Source organism: Melanostigma gelatinosum (assembly GCF_949748355.1).
Source record: "Melanostigma gelatinosum genome assembly, chromosome: 8".
Lineage (NCBI taxonomy): Eukaryota > Metazoa > Chordata > Actinopteri > Perciformes > Zoarcidae > Melanostigma > Melanostigma gelatinosum.
The window spans coordinates 7,001,502-7,017,596 of NC_136641.1; the positions used below are offsets into that span (position 1 = coordinate 7,001,502).

At 44.3% G+C, this 16,095-nt stretch overlaps 1 protein-coding gene across 1 annotated transcript in view; it reads left to right on the forward strand.

The window, feature by feature from the left end:
• Positions 1 to 16,095, forward strand: part of LOC306780382 (plexin-A1-like) — a 240,451-nt gene that overhangs the window by 177,076 nt on the left and 47,280 nt on the right. Inside the window, exons 13-16 of the mRNA XM_079272739.1 lie at positions 8,388 to 8,539; positions 10,264 to 10,384; positions 10,705 to 10,841; positions 13,240 to 13,407. Coding sequence (XP_079128865.1) covers positions 8,388 to 8,539; positions 10,264 to 10,384; positions 10,705 to 10,841; positions 13,240 to 13,407 — 578 coding nt within the window. The remainder of the gene's footprint in view (positions 1 to 8,387; positions 8,540 to 10,263; positions 10,385 to 10,704; positions 10,842 to 13,239; positions 13,408 to 16,095) is intronic.

Sequence of the window (16,095 nt, forward strand, 5' to 3'; positions counted from 1 at the left end):
GGTGGCTTGGTAATTGTTCAGAATTTGAATGACTTGTAATCTTAAAATGTAATCTATGAGACATTTTTTAAATGTAACCATTTCAAATAACACACACTCAAAATTCAGTTTGTCTGGCGTCCATGCACCTTTAATCGAGACAGTGGTAGGAAATAAAGAAAATAACATCCGACAGCCACAGTCGGCAACAACCAAAAGAAACTCCCCTCATTAAAACTCCAAATGTTACAGTTCTAAAATCCCCTGCAAAGAAAAGCAACACGGCTTCTCTGAGCACCACTTCATAATCTGGTCAATGCAAAGTCAGCTGCGGAGATCCAAAGCTGGTAGACCTTGATAGGCCATTGCGTCAGCTCTCTTTGTCAAAGCCGCCCGTGGTCACGAAAGCCCTACGTGTCCTGTACCGAGAACGAGTAGCTCCATGTTAATGTGCCGCTATTAAGACACACACTTGTTGGGACCTTGTGCCTGCCCTTGGCACAGACATGGTATTATTACTCACTGTTACATCACACTGGTACTCCGCAGAGAGAAGCACGTAGAGGTTTGTTTGGTTTGATTCACTCTTGAACCGTCTTTTCGGTTGCTTCATCTCTGTATGTCACTGTCTCTCTGTGCATCGATGTGTTTGGAAGGCTCAAAGGGTCGAAATCCAGCATTAGTCAGATGCGTTTTACAATCATTCATATCTGTAGCATTTCTTTCCTTTTTTTGTTCCTGGATCTTTTTCCTACCTGCCTTTCTTTCTGTCGTGACTTTCGGTGGGTATTAGTCACAGACGTAATAAACAACAGAAGCGTTATTGTCGAACAAAAGGCAATGGAAACTAATTTATTTCATATCCGTAGCAGCTACAAAAGCTGTGAATAGGATGAGATATTTAGGCTTGATTACAGCTCAAATGAGCATTTAATGAATGAGATGATTATCTTGATACCAGTGGTGTAATCTGTGTCACTTAAGGACATTCCCCACTTGGTTTTATCTGTTCTCATTTGTTTTAAGAGCAATTAGTCTCATTAAAGAGTACTTGTCTACTTGTACACGCATCAGCTGAATATCTTAAGAAAGTAGACTTTTTCATCTAAATCTTTGGACCATATCTCAATAAATTGTGTTTTTTTCTCTCTTGATAGAAGTCAAATCATTAATGTAAGGTCACTTCATTGGTTTAGACCAAATTTGGAAGGACGCACACACATGCATACAGAGAGAGGTGCGTTGCTTTATAGCGAGATCACTTTGTCTAGATCAGCGGTTCCCAAACTTTTTAGGCCGCGCACCCCCTTCTACATCCCGACCGGGTTCACGCACCCCCAATCCCCCACACCTTAAAAAAGAAGAAGCAACAGAGCCTATTTATAGCGCATAGAAATCGGACCAATGAGAGAACAGTTTGCTCGCGCGTGGCGTTTGTTTACAATATTTAGTCCGCTGTTAAATGTTGCAGTGTGAATACAAACCGAACAAAGGGACAACTGCAACATTGTATCATATTAATCCCTGAATCAGAACAAAGCAAACGAACTGAAGGTGTGAAAACGCCCTGAAACACTGCAACAAAGTTTCAATGACTTTCAGTTACACAAGGCATCACTTTTAAAGAGCAATACGGATGGTGAGGACACACGCACAGGCTCAGAGGCAGATTATCACATTTAATTTACAATTAACCACACATAGAATGAGACTGCAGTTGTTTTTGGCTGTTTTGTAACTCCTCCAATTTCGATATAAACAATGTAAGGGGCTTTTGACTTGCACTGGCATGCTTGGTGTTCAGGTGGCGACGTAAATAAGAGCTTCAGACAGATGTCAGCCAGAACCTCACTGCACACCACGCACTGTGGCTTTGGGCAATCTGCATTGCCAATCCAAGTGAAGCCCAGACACAGATCATTTTCATCATATTTCCTCTTTTTTTTCCCAGTCTGATGCTCTCTCATTTCCTCTTTTTTACCTTGACTCCGCGATGGGCCTATGTGCTCCCGATTTGTCTGTGCAATCCCTTCCTCCTTCCTCCGTCTCATCTTCCTCTGACTCCCGTTCGACTTCTTCTCCCGGTCTCTCCCCAACTCTCCGTTCCTCTCCTTCCGTTCCCCTCTCTCTCTCTCTCTCTCTCTCTCTGTCTCCTCTTTTATGACTGATAGCTTCAGATGTCCCACCTGACAGTTTCCCCCGATTTTCAGCCAGTTTATCATATTTGCATGAATGTTGCTGAATGAATGAAGTTAGCTGTTAGCTGACGTTAGCTGCACAAGCTAGGCTAGCTAGTGTACGTAAAAGACAGTCTGGCGGCAGGAGCAGAAGTGCATTTATTTATTAAATTGTACGTTTTTAATTTTAAATTTAAATCTTACAAGGGGAATTTTTATAATTCATGTAACCGAGCGTCTTGGGTTCGTGTATAAGGGCACTTATCATACAGTAGTAACTGGAGTCGGGAGATTAGACATCTTGTATCAGCCCACGACTACTCTCTTTATTATTGTTTTCTCCTTTGGCCAGAGGCGGGGGTTGCGCCTTCCCTACGGCAACCCTCAAGGGACATATCATCGTCAACACCAGAAGAACAACAAACATGAGACAGTCTGTTACATTCATGTTTTTATTTAGTGAAAATGATATTTAATATTAATTATTACACCATTAGACCACCATTAAATGTTTCCTCTCGCGCACCCCCTAGAGGCAGCTCGCGCACCCCTAGGGGTGCACGCACCACACTTTGGGAATCCCTGCTCTAGATAAAAGAGTTACATAAATGTGTGAGAAATGAGAGAATTATGTAAATGTGAAGGGAAGATGCAGGTTTCTGCAGCTCTTCTGGTTTTATGCCGACACAACTTGTTGTTTGTGGTGCTGCTTACTGCTCTTTGGTGTCTAACAGTGGTTGTGCACAGCGACATATTCACCGTCCATGTGAATATCTGTGTTTGAGAATGCATGCGATAAACATGCATTCACAAAATGAAATCAAAGAAATAGTATCTACATTTATGAGCAAATGCGAGGGCTGTGCATGAGTCTGCGTGCGTGTTTCTGTGCACACACAAGGGCATGAGAAGGAGAAGGGAGAGTAAGAGGGATGTGTTTTTATATTGTGATAATAGTACAAGTAGAGCGAGACTGAGTAATAAAGGTCTGAGGAGTTATGGTGGAAAGACACCTTGATATCAATAGCAGATGTCTATATTCTCTTGATTCATGGATTCATGTTTGCCCTGTTTAGTTTATATTACCTTCCAGGACAGTTTTATTTGTATTTTTCATAGCAGATCAGCCGTTATGAGTACGGATACATCACATGAGCTTTTCATTTAACAGGCATTCTGTTGACTTGAACGGGCTTGTGAAGAATCAGTTATTTTAAACCACCCGATGCTGGTTATGTGATAATCTGATGCTTACATTTCATTCTATGAACACACCATAAAATGGGCACACAGCTGGTTGCTTGTTCATCCGTTCTCTCCCTTTTAATGTTTGGTTGTCTGGACCTTTGTGCTGATACTCACCACACATATCCATTGACCCTTCAGCGTTGAAGTCTTGGATTGTGGATCCCTCAAGTGACACACCATCCCTAACCTACAGCGATGACCTCCAGTCTGTCTTGATTCTGCTTATATGGCTGAAAGGAGACTGGGTGCATGTTTTTGCCGTTTGCGGTCCCTATTTTTTAATGGTTAAACAGTCTTTGAAGGCCAAGAATTGTTTGCTAATTTCTCACAATGGTTGACGATAGCAATTGTCGAGTCCTGTGGATCCTATTGACAGTAAGAACCTTTTAAATACCTTATATTCTCCGAACTTCTCAAATCTAATTTTGAGAAAATGTAGTTGCTAATTTAACATTCCTACATTTTACAAATATTGAAACATCATAACTATATATTATTCATTTGTTTGAGGCAGTGTTTCAAGAAAGAAAAACAGGCCCACACATTTCCAACACTTCCCGTTTGATGGAACCATTCCCACAGAATTCCCAAACTGTTTTCTGACCACATGGACAACTTTCCCAGTTTTTAACAGCTGTTGCCTTTCCATGGCTCACGTGCTATTGGTTACCACTCAGACCACAGCAAGGTTACCATGTTTCAGCACACACACACACACACACACACACACACACACACACACACACACACACACACACACACACACACACACACAGTGTACAGGCTAGATGACAGACTACTAGGAAACCACTGCTCTAATGTTGATGATCTGATGTGGCTACCCTGTGGTTAGGGCTGCAATATTATGTCTACCCCACCACATAGCGACGCCACACTACTTTACCTCCAGTGGATTCCTGGTCAGTGGTATCCATTTTTTATTTATTGATGCCTCCAAAGCACAGCCCCCCCCCCCCCCCCCCATAGACTACACTGATATAAAGCCAAACCTCTTCTCCAGGTCTGAGTTGTTTCAAAATTGGAAAACGGGTGAAGGGAAATCCTTTTTTTCATTCATCCTTTTTGCATAGACAACACGCTTTCTCAATTTGAACTGCGGTTCTCTGCAAAATTGCTTAGCTTACGCCAACTGTGCTGGCTAATGTAGCCTTAACACTGAACGAAAATGACGCCAGAGCAGCCGGATGTGTACTCTAAGTCCAAATCTTTTCACGAACAAAACAGCTCAGCAGGAATGCAACGTGAGGCGGAGTGGTGATGTATTGGCCATTCAGTCTGACCATCGGCCTTTAAGCTGACCTCCAGGTTGCGGTGGTTAGTGGCTAGTAGCTGGCAGCGCTAGCAAGCATTTGTGGTCCGTGTGTCAGGTCAGTCCTAGATCAGTTCGTCTGCTCGCGAGGAGCAACTCAAACTGCTTTCCTTTTGAGTTACATCCGGAGTCTTGTCAGTTAGGGTTTGAACGTGGTTGCGTCGTATCAGATCGCCATCCTGCCAAAACTGCCTGAGGTCTGTTTCCAGCTTTCAGGGCATCTGTACTTTACATTCCTCAGAGACTGGTGGTTATGCGCTCGAATGTGGTGGTGCTGTGTCAAATCACTCCAACATGAGTCTAGAGTTGCTTTGAGGTCCCAATTCCACACTGTGGCGTCTGCCTGCATGCCCACAGGCTCAGTGAGCACTGGTTGTCTTGTTATGTGTTGCCATACTTTGATACTTCCAAGGGTTTCTGAGGTTCCATATGAAATGTAAATGGCACGCAACCAATAACTAGGAGGTGTGGTGGTCTGGCTCCACGTTCTGTACCGCAGCGATCATGTTTCAGGTACATAGCTAGAGATCAACATGTGGCTTATTGGAGGCGATGTTATTGCTTAATTAAGTCTCCTTCGTGAAGTATGCGAGGCCTCTGCCTTTGGTCGACTTGCAGTTTGTTAGTCAGGTTGCGTCCCGCATCTTTTTGTTTTCTTCTCAGTGCTTCCCCAATCTCAAATATTTCGATAGTTCCATCGTGATCCCTCCTGCCGGATGCATGTGGAGGCACAAAATATATATAAATAGCCCCCAGCTATCTCAACCTCACCTGTTCACTCACAAATATGGGTGAGGAGTGACAGATGGTCAATAGGAAGACTTGTTTCGTTTGGGAACAGATTCAGTAAATGTGGTATTCACTATTCTGGCCATTAAATGTCAACTACACAGTTTACAATTCGAGGATAGCTTTCAGATCAAAGTGTCGGCTGGATTCTCTCGATATCACGAGATTCACTTGAGAATCAAGTAACGCTTTTGTGTCCCGAGAACCAGCATCCGGACCAATCAGCGTCCCATCAGGAGCAACTGGCAACTACGTGAGTGGCTTAGGTGTGGGTGTGTGACTCGATACGGAGTGGCGACTGTTTGTTCTAAACAACGTTGGTGGCTCCTAAAAAGGTTCACCTCAATGCATTTCTATCTTCATTGAAAGAAGAGCAAAGGCTGTTCTCAGTGGGCAAGATGATCTCACTCTTCTCCCGGCTGGCTTCAGCAAAGACTTTGACTGACAGATGTTTTTTTCCAATAACCAGCTCTTAAGTATTTTCTGCCCTGTCACAAACATTTTCCAACGACGTCTTCTCTGGAAGAAACCATCTGGCGCGTCAGGTTACCAGTTAATTGAAATGTGCGCCCTTCAAAACTGTTCTTACATAAAGTATAATATGGATGTACCCCCCCCCCCCCCCCTTCAGATGATGGTAGTAATCATTTTTAACAGCTCTCCTCTTCCTCTGTTGCCTGTCCGTCTCTGGCTCTGCCAGTGTTTATGTCCCAGGGCTTGGTGGCTTGCTGATATTGTGTTTTGTGGTATCATAGCTTCATTCTTCCAAAACCATCTGAAAGCCCCATTTCCCCACCCTGACATCTGTTGTCCATATCGTACCCTAGAACTTGATGGCTACTTCACTCTGGTCAGTGTTTACCACTTATCGTGTTTGTGGAACCGATGGCTGAGGCTCTGCTGGCGCCTGAGGTTCCAACGTGAGTCAGCTTCCAAATAGCGGGCAGCATTATCACAGGCCAGACTGTTCTTGCACAGTCTCCCTCTTGGCTTCTCAGTTCAGTTCACGACAGTCACGATGTTGCTTTACAGATTATTTGGAAGGTATTCGTTTTCAAACCCCAGCTCTTCATATATTCAGACATTACCAGGATTATTATATTCCAGTTCAACCTCTTTCTCTTCAACACATTTCGACTGATGTCGCTGACTGTCGTTGTGTATTTAAAGTAATGCCGGAGGTATTATGTTTTTGCTGAGAGCTTCCAAAATGTGCTTTGTCTGGCAGTTTGTCATACTATTAAAGGTTTAGCTCATTTAAAAGAATCATTTGGTGTTCGATCTGTGCCATTTGAAGAGATTAAGTATCCATGTGTAGTTGCTTATGTGATCATGGCAGATTAGATTATTCTGATGGCATACGTTTTTGTTTGTAGAGATACGAGACGGTTAAAGCCTCTTTTCATGCTTCTATGGGGAGTGGGAGATAATCAATTTTTAAAAGATATTTTATGTCGTTCACTGAGTTTATTTACAACTGGCTTTCAGGCAAAGCTTTTAATTTGTACATTTATGTTTAAGCTTTTCAATTTTCATTCCTTTCCATATTTGTTACTTATGTTTTCCTTTATCATTCCCCATTGTCATTTACACACGAATCGCTCACGTTTAAGCTTTCAATTTGATCATCTGCACTACGATTTTTCTATTTCCCACTTTTCCATTACATTTAACTGCTTTCATTTTTTCAATTTCCGCTTATAATTGTATTTCTGTGGAAAATGATACTCCATACGTTCGGCAATGCAGTAGACTAAGGGTTGCAAACCCATGCACCATCTGGTTACCTTTTATGTGAAGAGAGTCAAGGCATGTTGTTCTTCCATTTATGAGTGACTACGGATGAAGAGCCCTTGAGCAAGGCATTTAACCTCCAGCTGCTCCAGTGGTGCTGTACATTGGGCAACAGTATGGCTGTTGGTACCCGAAGCAGGGTGCCTGAAAATGGTTTGAATCTCAGCTGACTTTCTCTGCACACAAGTTTCGAGTTAAATCACGAGTGTGTGTGTGTGTGTGTGTGTGTGTGTGTCTGGCAAGACAAATTGGTCATTCCCCAAACTAGCCCACACTGTAGAAATCCCCATTTGTCAAGGTCTGTTGTTTGGTGCTGTCTGTGGTGTCATAATAACTCTATGCCTCCATACTGTCGGCGCCTTAGTTTGCATTTCCACCCTGTGCCGTCTGCTCAGCCAAGCACTGCAGGAGAACGGGGCAATGGACAGATTATACATAATTACCTCGTGATGCTTGTTAGGGATTAGGTTTGTGTGTGCGCGGCCGCGCCATAGTGTGTGTGTGTGTGTGTGTGTGCGTGTCTATGACAGCCGCCATCCATCAGTCACCACATTTGTTTTGTCACACCACACCTGTCCGCGTTACGCGCCATAATCTGGCTAGATAAATCACATTATGGCTCGGCGGCCCGACTGAGCGTTACACCACTGCAGCCAAGCCGGCGTAATAAGTTTCAATTAAACCGACCAAGATGATGCCTTTGGTTGGTGCCTGTTTTCGGTCTGGGTTTTTTTTTGTGTTTCGCCCTCTCTTTATCTCATTTTCAGTGTTTTTCAAAGCCAAGGGGGTGATTTTTCTTCATTAAAACTTAAATAACCCGATATGGGCATCTCTGCATGGCGTGTGTGTGTGTGTGTGTGTTTTTGTTTGTTTGTTTGTTTGTTTGTGTCTGTGCTGTGTCATGTCCAGGGACTATTTTAAACTGGTTGAATGGGTCAGCATAGGCAACTGTGGATACATTTCGTGTCCTCAATATGTGCGTGTTTATCCATGTGAATATTATATATCGTCTCTTTTTCGTTTTTAACTTGGGAACTAAATCTCCTTCCTCCGTCCTCTTGTCGGTCCAGTTGTTCCCGGAGACGGGGCCTCGCCAAGGGGGAACCAGGGTGACCATCCAGGGGGAGAACCTGGGTCTGCAGTTCAGAGACATCCAGATGGGGGTCAGGCTGGGCAAGGTACCCTGCGTGCCTGTTGAGGAGGAGTACGTGAGCGCAGAGAGGTAAGTTGAGGAACAGAGGACAAGTCTCACGAGCGTTCAAGCACACACACCCCAATGCTGCGTCTTTCCCGTTAGTACACGATAATGACTGCTTCTTTCCGACAACAGTATGCTAGTTGTTCACACATTTTTACAGTGTAGTGCTGTGTTCACAGGAGCAACAGCAACCGCTGCTGGAATCTCCCGTACCACTACACAGCCAATATGGCTGCCGTTATGGGTGACAAGTGTCCAGCGGTCCACACTCAAACTTTTTGACAGTTATGAGTACACCATCCGGGTAATCATAGCGCACTGCATTGTGCTATACTTGTCGCTGTGAACACACTTATGCACTCAAACATAACACTCGAACATGCACAAAAAAACACAAAATGTGAAAATGGCAGAGAAACACAGATGAACGCATTGACACACACACACGCATGCTCACTGATCTGAGGACACAAACACTTACACACGCATGGCAGCAGCAACCAGCACCTCTCTCATCATGACCAATCGAGCGACAGAAAAAATGTCGACCAGAGCTTGTGTGCTTGTGTGTCGCTGCACATGCAGCCTCATTCAGCAGCTGAAAAGCTAGTGATATTAGTGTTTTGTGCGTGTGTGTGTGTGAATTCCATCTGTTGTTCCCCTCCATTACTCCCTACATATGCTCTTTCCTTTATTTTTCTCATCCTGACATTTACTCCTCTGCAGGGTCCTACATGGCTGAGGAATTGAGTTCACGCAGATCAAACAATCTCTGCAGTGCAGTTAGTTGGGAAGCGATGCATGTTGAGATAGAGGGCATCTCTAGTCAAATATTATACACCCATCAGTTATTCTACACATTATTCCTGTCATCCATGCACCACTCCTTCCTAGTCATCATCTTCCTGTTTTTTTTCTTTTCTTTCAGTCACCCCTCCCAAAACACAGATATTTGTGTCAGATATTTTATTGTCGTACAAAGAGTAACGTGGTCACGTGATTGGCCGTTTATTCCATCTCGCTGAGCCTGAAGCACATAACGACTGCAGGTGAAAACTGCACTTGTCTCCAGTGTTTTGCAAACCTCTTGGTTAACACATACTGTGAAGTGTGTTGAAAGAAATGTAAAAATGTATGGACTGAAGCAGCATTTGATGAGATGTCAGAGAGGTTGTGGTTAACTTCCTCCTACCTGTAGTGCTATTTATCAGTCTGTAATGTTTTGCCGTCTGCCTTCTCTCCAATGTAATGGACGACAATCGGCTTGTTGCGCCAGAAAAATGCATTTGAAAAACTCAACAGCAACGTCTCGTCAGAAAATCATGACCCAGTCTCAAGATAATCCACAGACCTCGTTGTGAGCAGTTTCAGGCAGAAACTATTTACTTTCTACCAAACTACAACCGGCAACTGTATCACCGCACAGAAGCAGAAGGGTACTCATGGACAAGAGGCCCGCGCTCGTGACAGCAGGAGAAGTAAACAGTTATGGCGTCCTCTTCGGCCGAGCTGTAACTTTAGCTAGCTCAGGTGAGCCAGCGGTCACGAGCACGAGCCCCTCGTCCTTGAGTACATGCGTACTTCCTTCTGTGCTGGCCTGCGGTTCGGTAGAAAGAAAAGGCAGACTGATTGATCAATAGCACTACGGGTAACATGTGTATTTTTGATTTTGTGTTGTGTCCCTTTAAATCCTTTGGTTGACCCTGAGCCCTCTCCTTTTCGCCGTCCCTTCTACTCTCCATCCACAGAATAGTGTGTCTGCTGAACGACGCCACCAGCTACAGGGTCCAAGAAGCTCAGGTTGAAGTGTGTGTGAGGGACTGCGTCAACGAATACAGAGCCCTGTCTCCCAGGCCATTCACCTTTGTGGTAAGCACCATGCAAAGGGTCTATAAGCTATTCTATTCCTGTGAAACGTCTCCAGTAAATGTAAGGCTTCAATTTTTAAATTGGCTTTAAGAAGATGGCTCTAAAAAGCTAATTTCTAGTATTTAGTTTTAAAGTTACCACAGATGAATCAAGTTCTTCCTTTGGTCAGCCACAAATGCTTTTTTTTTTTGCAGAAATCTCAATTGTGTACCATGTGATTCAATTATTTAATATGAGGCATCCCATCACAGCTTTCTGTCCTTTTTTAAAAATTTGAATTATTTGCTGGAGAACAACAAACGTCGTCCTCTCTCCTCCAGACTCCGTTCTTCAGCCGCATCCAGCCATCTCAGGGGCCCATTTCCGGGGGCACCCGGGTCACCATCGAGGGAAGCTACCTGAACGCGGGCAGCTACGTGTCTGTCAGCATAGGACCGCAGCCCTGCTACTTCAAAAAGTAAGGCACCATTGGGTTTTCTTTTTAGAATCTGAATTAAATTTTAATTATCCTCGTGGGGAAATTGGAAACATCCCAACAGAGTGGAATATAATTTAGATAAGAATAAGACAAAAACAGAGTACTTAAGATAGTAAAACAAATTCATAATTATGACTCAAGGTATCGTAGAGAATACGGGAAATTAATGGATCAAGGAAATCCGTGCGTACATAAACACGCTCTGTTTAAAGATGTTACGTGCACATGTGAGCAAGTGTGTGTGCATGCTTGTTGCTTGCAGACACACATGTCTTTGTCTTCCCTCACACAGGCTCTCTCTAATCTAGTGCATGAAAAACATCCAAAGTATCACCACAGCTGCATGCTTGTCAAACGCACGGATTAGCCTCTCACAGCTCATCTCTATCGGAGCAACTAGCCTACATGCTAGCTTTGATGTCGCAGCGCTCGCTCCTGTGCCGCAGCCTCCTCAACAGATTCCACTTCACCAAAACTGTCCACTCAACGCAACCCCGTCTTCGTCCGTCCCACCCTCACCGAGACTGTGTTTGTGGCGTCTTGTGAAGGTCGCTGCGGGCCTGTGTTCTTTGTAAATGGGGTTGCTATGGTTACAGGCCAAGGGACTTTGAGAGGATGGATATTGTAGGTTTCTCCCTCCCGTTTCCTCTCTCTCTCGCTCTCTCTCTCTCTTCTCTGTGTGACTGCCATGGCACATAGAGGCACAAAAGCATGTGCGCCAAAACATTAAAGTGTGCACACACACACACACGCATCGCTTCTGAGAAGTCATGACCCAGAACAGCAGCCACCACTCAACTGTGCTAAATACATAATAGATAGTGCAGCTACTGGGGACTGCAAGTGAAAATGTTATTTTGCCTATGGGACATGCGCACACACACACACACACACACACACACGCTTTCCATTCCTCCCACCGTGACTGGTGCCGTTGATCCATGTCAGGTATTAACTTCACATGACTTGTTTCCACATCCTTCTCTTGCAACACGAAACGCATCACATTTGTTTTAATAAGAAAGACATATTGGAGAGGACGGGTGATACCACTCATAATGTTGGTTTATTGTTATGTCACGTCCTTTGCAAATGTGGACACAAACTACAAAAATGTTGTCGCACAAGTGAAATATATATATTATAATAAAACTTAACTTTTAACTTCATTGCAGGTATAGTTATTTTTTCTGTTTTTATTGAAGAAAAAACTAATTTGCACTGGATATATATATATATCGAATACAGCCTTACTCCGTACATCCGTACATACATCATTTGCAAATGATACATACATATACTATTTAGATCAGGAAAAATGCGTGTTAATGCAAGGTGTAAATGAAGGTTACAATCAGATCATCCAGACCACCTCCACATGTGGAGGTTCTGACTCTCCGCCAGGTGTGAATGCGATCCTTACAGAGTGAACACATCTTTGAGAAAACAATCCGCTCAGCAAGTTGAACGAATACTTAGCTCAGCCTCTTCCTGCTAGTTTAAGCAAGCCCAGCAAAAGCTACAAGTCGCAGAGAAGCTAGCACGCCCTAAAAATACACGACGCCCATCCATGACAGTGCTTATCTTCACCTGGGAACCTCCATATTTTATGTCCCACGCCTAGCCTAATTCATTTGCATATTGAGATCTGATCACAATGCAGACAGAAACGTAATTTTCGCCTGTACTTGATGGAGGACAGTGTAGAAATATTGTTGCTTATGGCTCACACCGCTGCAATTAAACGCTTCAACTGCGATGAGACAACTGTGATTGCCGTGATCCCGCAGGTCAGAAGAGTGCGGCCATCTTGCAGGGCTTGCTCGGACTAAAGTGCATTGGTCACAAGTGGGATTATCTGATGAAATTAGCAGGTTACATTGTGATTTTAAGAGAATGAGACTAATTGGCTTCCCAGGCTGTGAGCCTGGCAATTATAAAAACATTCAGCAAGTCATTAAATATGTCAACGCTTCAGCCTGGACCTCAGTATTTAGGGAACGTCCTGGCACCAGAACGTAATCATTGCCTCTTTATTATTATCATTCTCTTTCTGTGTTGAGGGCTTCTGTCTGTTGTTCTCTCGGTTGATTTGTGAATTGTTTCTTTCTCCAAAATAAAATCACTTCACTGTTACTCTCTCCACAATCTTGTACGTATTTGTATCCCGGATCTCACTATTTGTTCAAAATGTCCCGTGTGACAGCAGGACCTCAATATCTTTCAAATATCATCTCACTCCAGTTTCTGTGCAACAAGACTTTGCGCAGGTATAGCATTTCGCTGAGTTGACACTGATTTTGGCTGCTGTCTGTCACATGCACATTGATTATCGGATCGCCTTCCTCCAGCTTGTCCTTTTGTTCTGTCCATCCAGGAGGAACGCCCGGGAGATAGTGTGCGTTACACCAGCCGGATTAGCAGCGGGCAGTGCATCCGTCTTTGTGGACATCGACGACGCTGAGCTGCGAAACCCTGAGGTCAAGTTTAACTACACCGACGACCCCACGGTGCTGAGGATCGAGCCTGACTGGAGCATTGCCAGGTAGGCGGTTGTGTTATAATTCACTTCGCTGGATGACGTAGTTTTATTCGTTTGTTGTATTCAGTCCATTTACATTCACAATGCACATTTGTAGCCCAACTAAGGCTTCCAGACAAACCGGCACTCAGTATCTTTTTTTGGCAACATTACCGTCTCACTGAACAACAGGGTATTTGAAAAGTGCGAGCAACACATGGCTGTTGTTCCTGAAATACATCCAAGCAGCTCTGTCCCTGAAAGGACCTCAATAAATGCCTCAAACCAAAAATGTTTTTTGGAGGTGGATGTTCTGAAAGCCTAGTGGCTTGAGGAAATCCGAGCCTGGACCTTGACTTTTTTACGCCACTGCTTGGGATGCAGCAGCATCAGCAGGACAAAATGTACGGAGGCCTTCTCGACGCAGCCTGAGCAGACTGAAATGCTGGACGAGTTTGGAGACGGTGCCCCTGGATATTTTTCATCTGGCTCAAGTGAGACATTTTCAGTGGAGGAAATCATGTCAGAGGTAGCTTGCCTGATCCCAAAAAAAATTGGAAACGCTAACTTGTCAGATCATACAGCCGGTTGACTGTTTGAATGCGATCGGTGATTGAAGAGGCAGCTAATACTGATGAGCTGCGTGAGACTTCAGTTCTCTGCCTGAACTAGTGTCTCAGTTTGATACTCAGCACAAACTGTCATGCAGTACTGTACTGTAAACTCAAGCTGAATAAATAAAAACCCTCCATCGCTCAGCATTAAACATGAGGACACACACACACCAGACTTTCTCTTTAAAGTAAATTCACTGGCAGACCAACACGTGCACACACATGTTGGCCTTGATGATGCAGACTTGGGTTACTTGTGACCTTAGCCCTTACTGTAGTGGCTTTTCTGAAGCCCCATTCGGACTGGGTTTTATTTCATTAGCTGTTTAGTGTGGTTGATTTTAATCTTGCTTAATTTGGACAATGATTTTGATCCCTCTGGGGCTCATATGTGTTTGATTTTCCTCCCACTACCCCCGGTATTTTTACAATCCCAAATACCCACTGATCTTTGGTAACTGATCATTTTCTCATAGACTTCAATACAATCTGACTTATTTTTGCAACAAGAGGAGTCACCCCCTGCTGGCCATTATAAAGAATGCAAATTGAAGGCACTTCTGCATTAGCTTCACCATTAAAAAGAGGTTGTTGGGTCCTGTCTGGATTTTGGATCTTAAAGTGAATCTCTAGGAGCTGGACGCCTGCTGGTGACGAAGGTCGAGACATTCCTGGAGAATCTTTTCGTCTATGAAACCCACCTGCTGTGATTTGGCAGTGCCTAACATGCTGCCCAGATTAATGAGTTCACAGTATTATGTTACCCACCTGTTTGAATAGGTCTATTCCATCTAACATATGTCAAAACACCTGCTGTATGCTTTTCCGTTCTGTATTCTCGCTGATATCCTGCATCTTCCTAATTTATAGCAAGATATTAAAACAGGCAGCTATCTTGCCCTGCTTCCCCTCAGTTACCTTCTTTCCTCCTGGTTTTTTCCTTCCTTCTGTGTTGCTTTCTGTCTGCGTTCTTCCCCATGGTGACTCATCACTAGATGGTGGCAGATAGATGCAGAGCTTGTTAGAGAAGAGGGTTGATGAATCCAGCTTTGCTCCTTTTGCCCAGTAGGACCAGCAGAGAAGCAGCTGAGGCCCAATCACTGCACCGCACACCCACCGCGAGGGTGTTTTTCTGTGTGTGTGTGTGTGTGTTTGTGTGTGTTGTGGCGCTCAAAACTGCGGCTGTACTCCAGGAAGCTCACTCAGGGGTGATGACCCCAGATTAAAAAAAAACGACACCTGTACGCACACACCCCACTGATTCCCAGAGTCCCTGATGTTTGGGCCCCTGATCCCTGCTCCATCTGGCTGAGAACACCACAACACAACACACACATACACGCCTCACAAACAGCGACAACCCTGTGTGTGCTGCTTCCAGCTCGTGGAAGCTTTAATTTAGCTGACTCGTTTCAGCCATTGCCCTCTGTCTCGGTGTCACATGTTGGCTCATGTAGAAAGTACAACGAACCAGTGAGATGTGGTATCAAATTCTTTGATATCTGCCTCATTGTCTGCCTTTGTCCCAATACGCGCACGCCTGCATAGCATTATTTATCACTGTGCTCGGTTGATGATAGCAAGAGTGGATGAAAGACAGTGAGACGCAGGGGAGGGGGGGGGTAGAGTGCATTATCATTATGCTTGGCTGATGATATTCCATTTAGGGAGAAGACTGAGCACTTCAAAAATAAATCAATGAGGAGCGCTCATCTGGGACACCAGGGAAAGATATTTGGGCAGCAGCAGAGGTTAGAGAAGCAATTTTGGACCTACATTTTCAAATCTCCTCCCAAACTTCAGTAAGTAAATCAACTTTATTTGTCACACATATTTAGCCTCTACATTTAACCCATCCTGGTATTAAGAGCCATGGGCAGCTACTACATGGTGGGGCATCTGGCGCCTTGCTCAAGGACACCTTGGCAGTGCACAAGAGGTGAAAAATCACCTCTCCAGATACCAGTCCACGCGTGACCCACCGCCCTCCGGTTCCCGAGCCAAGTTCCCACAGACTGAGCTATTACAGTCCCCAAATAGCCCTACCACTCCGGTGCAGTTGCTTAATGGGAACCATTTAACTGGTTGCACTGCGTCG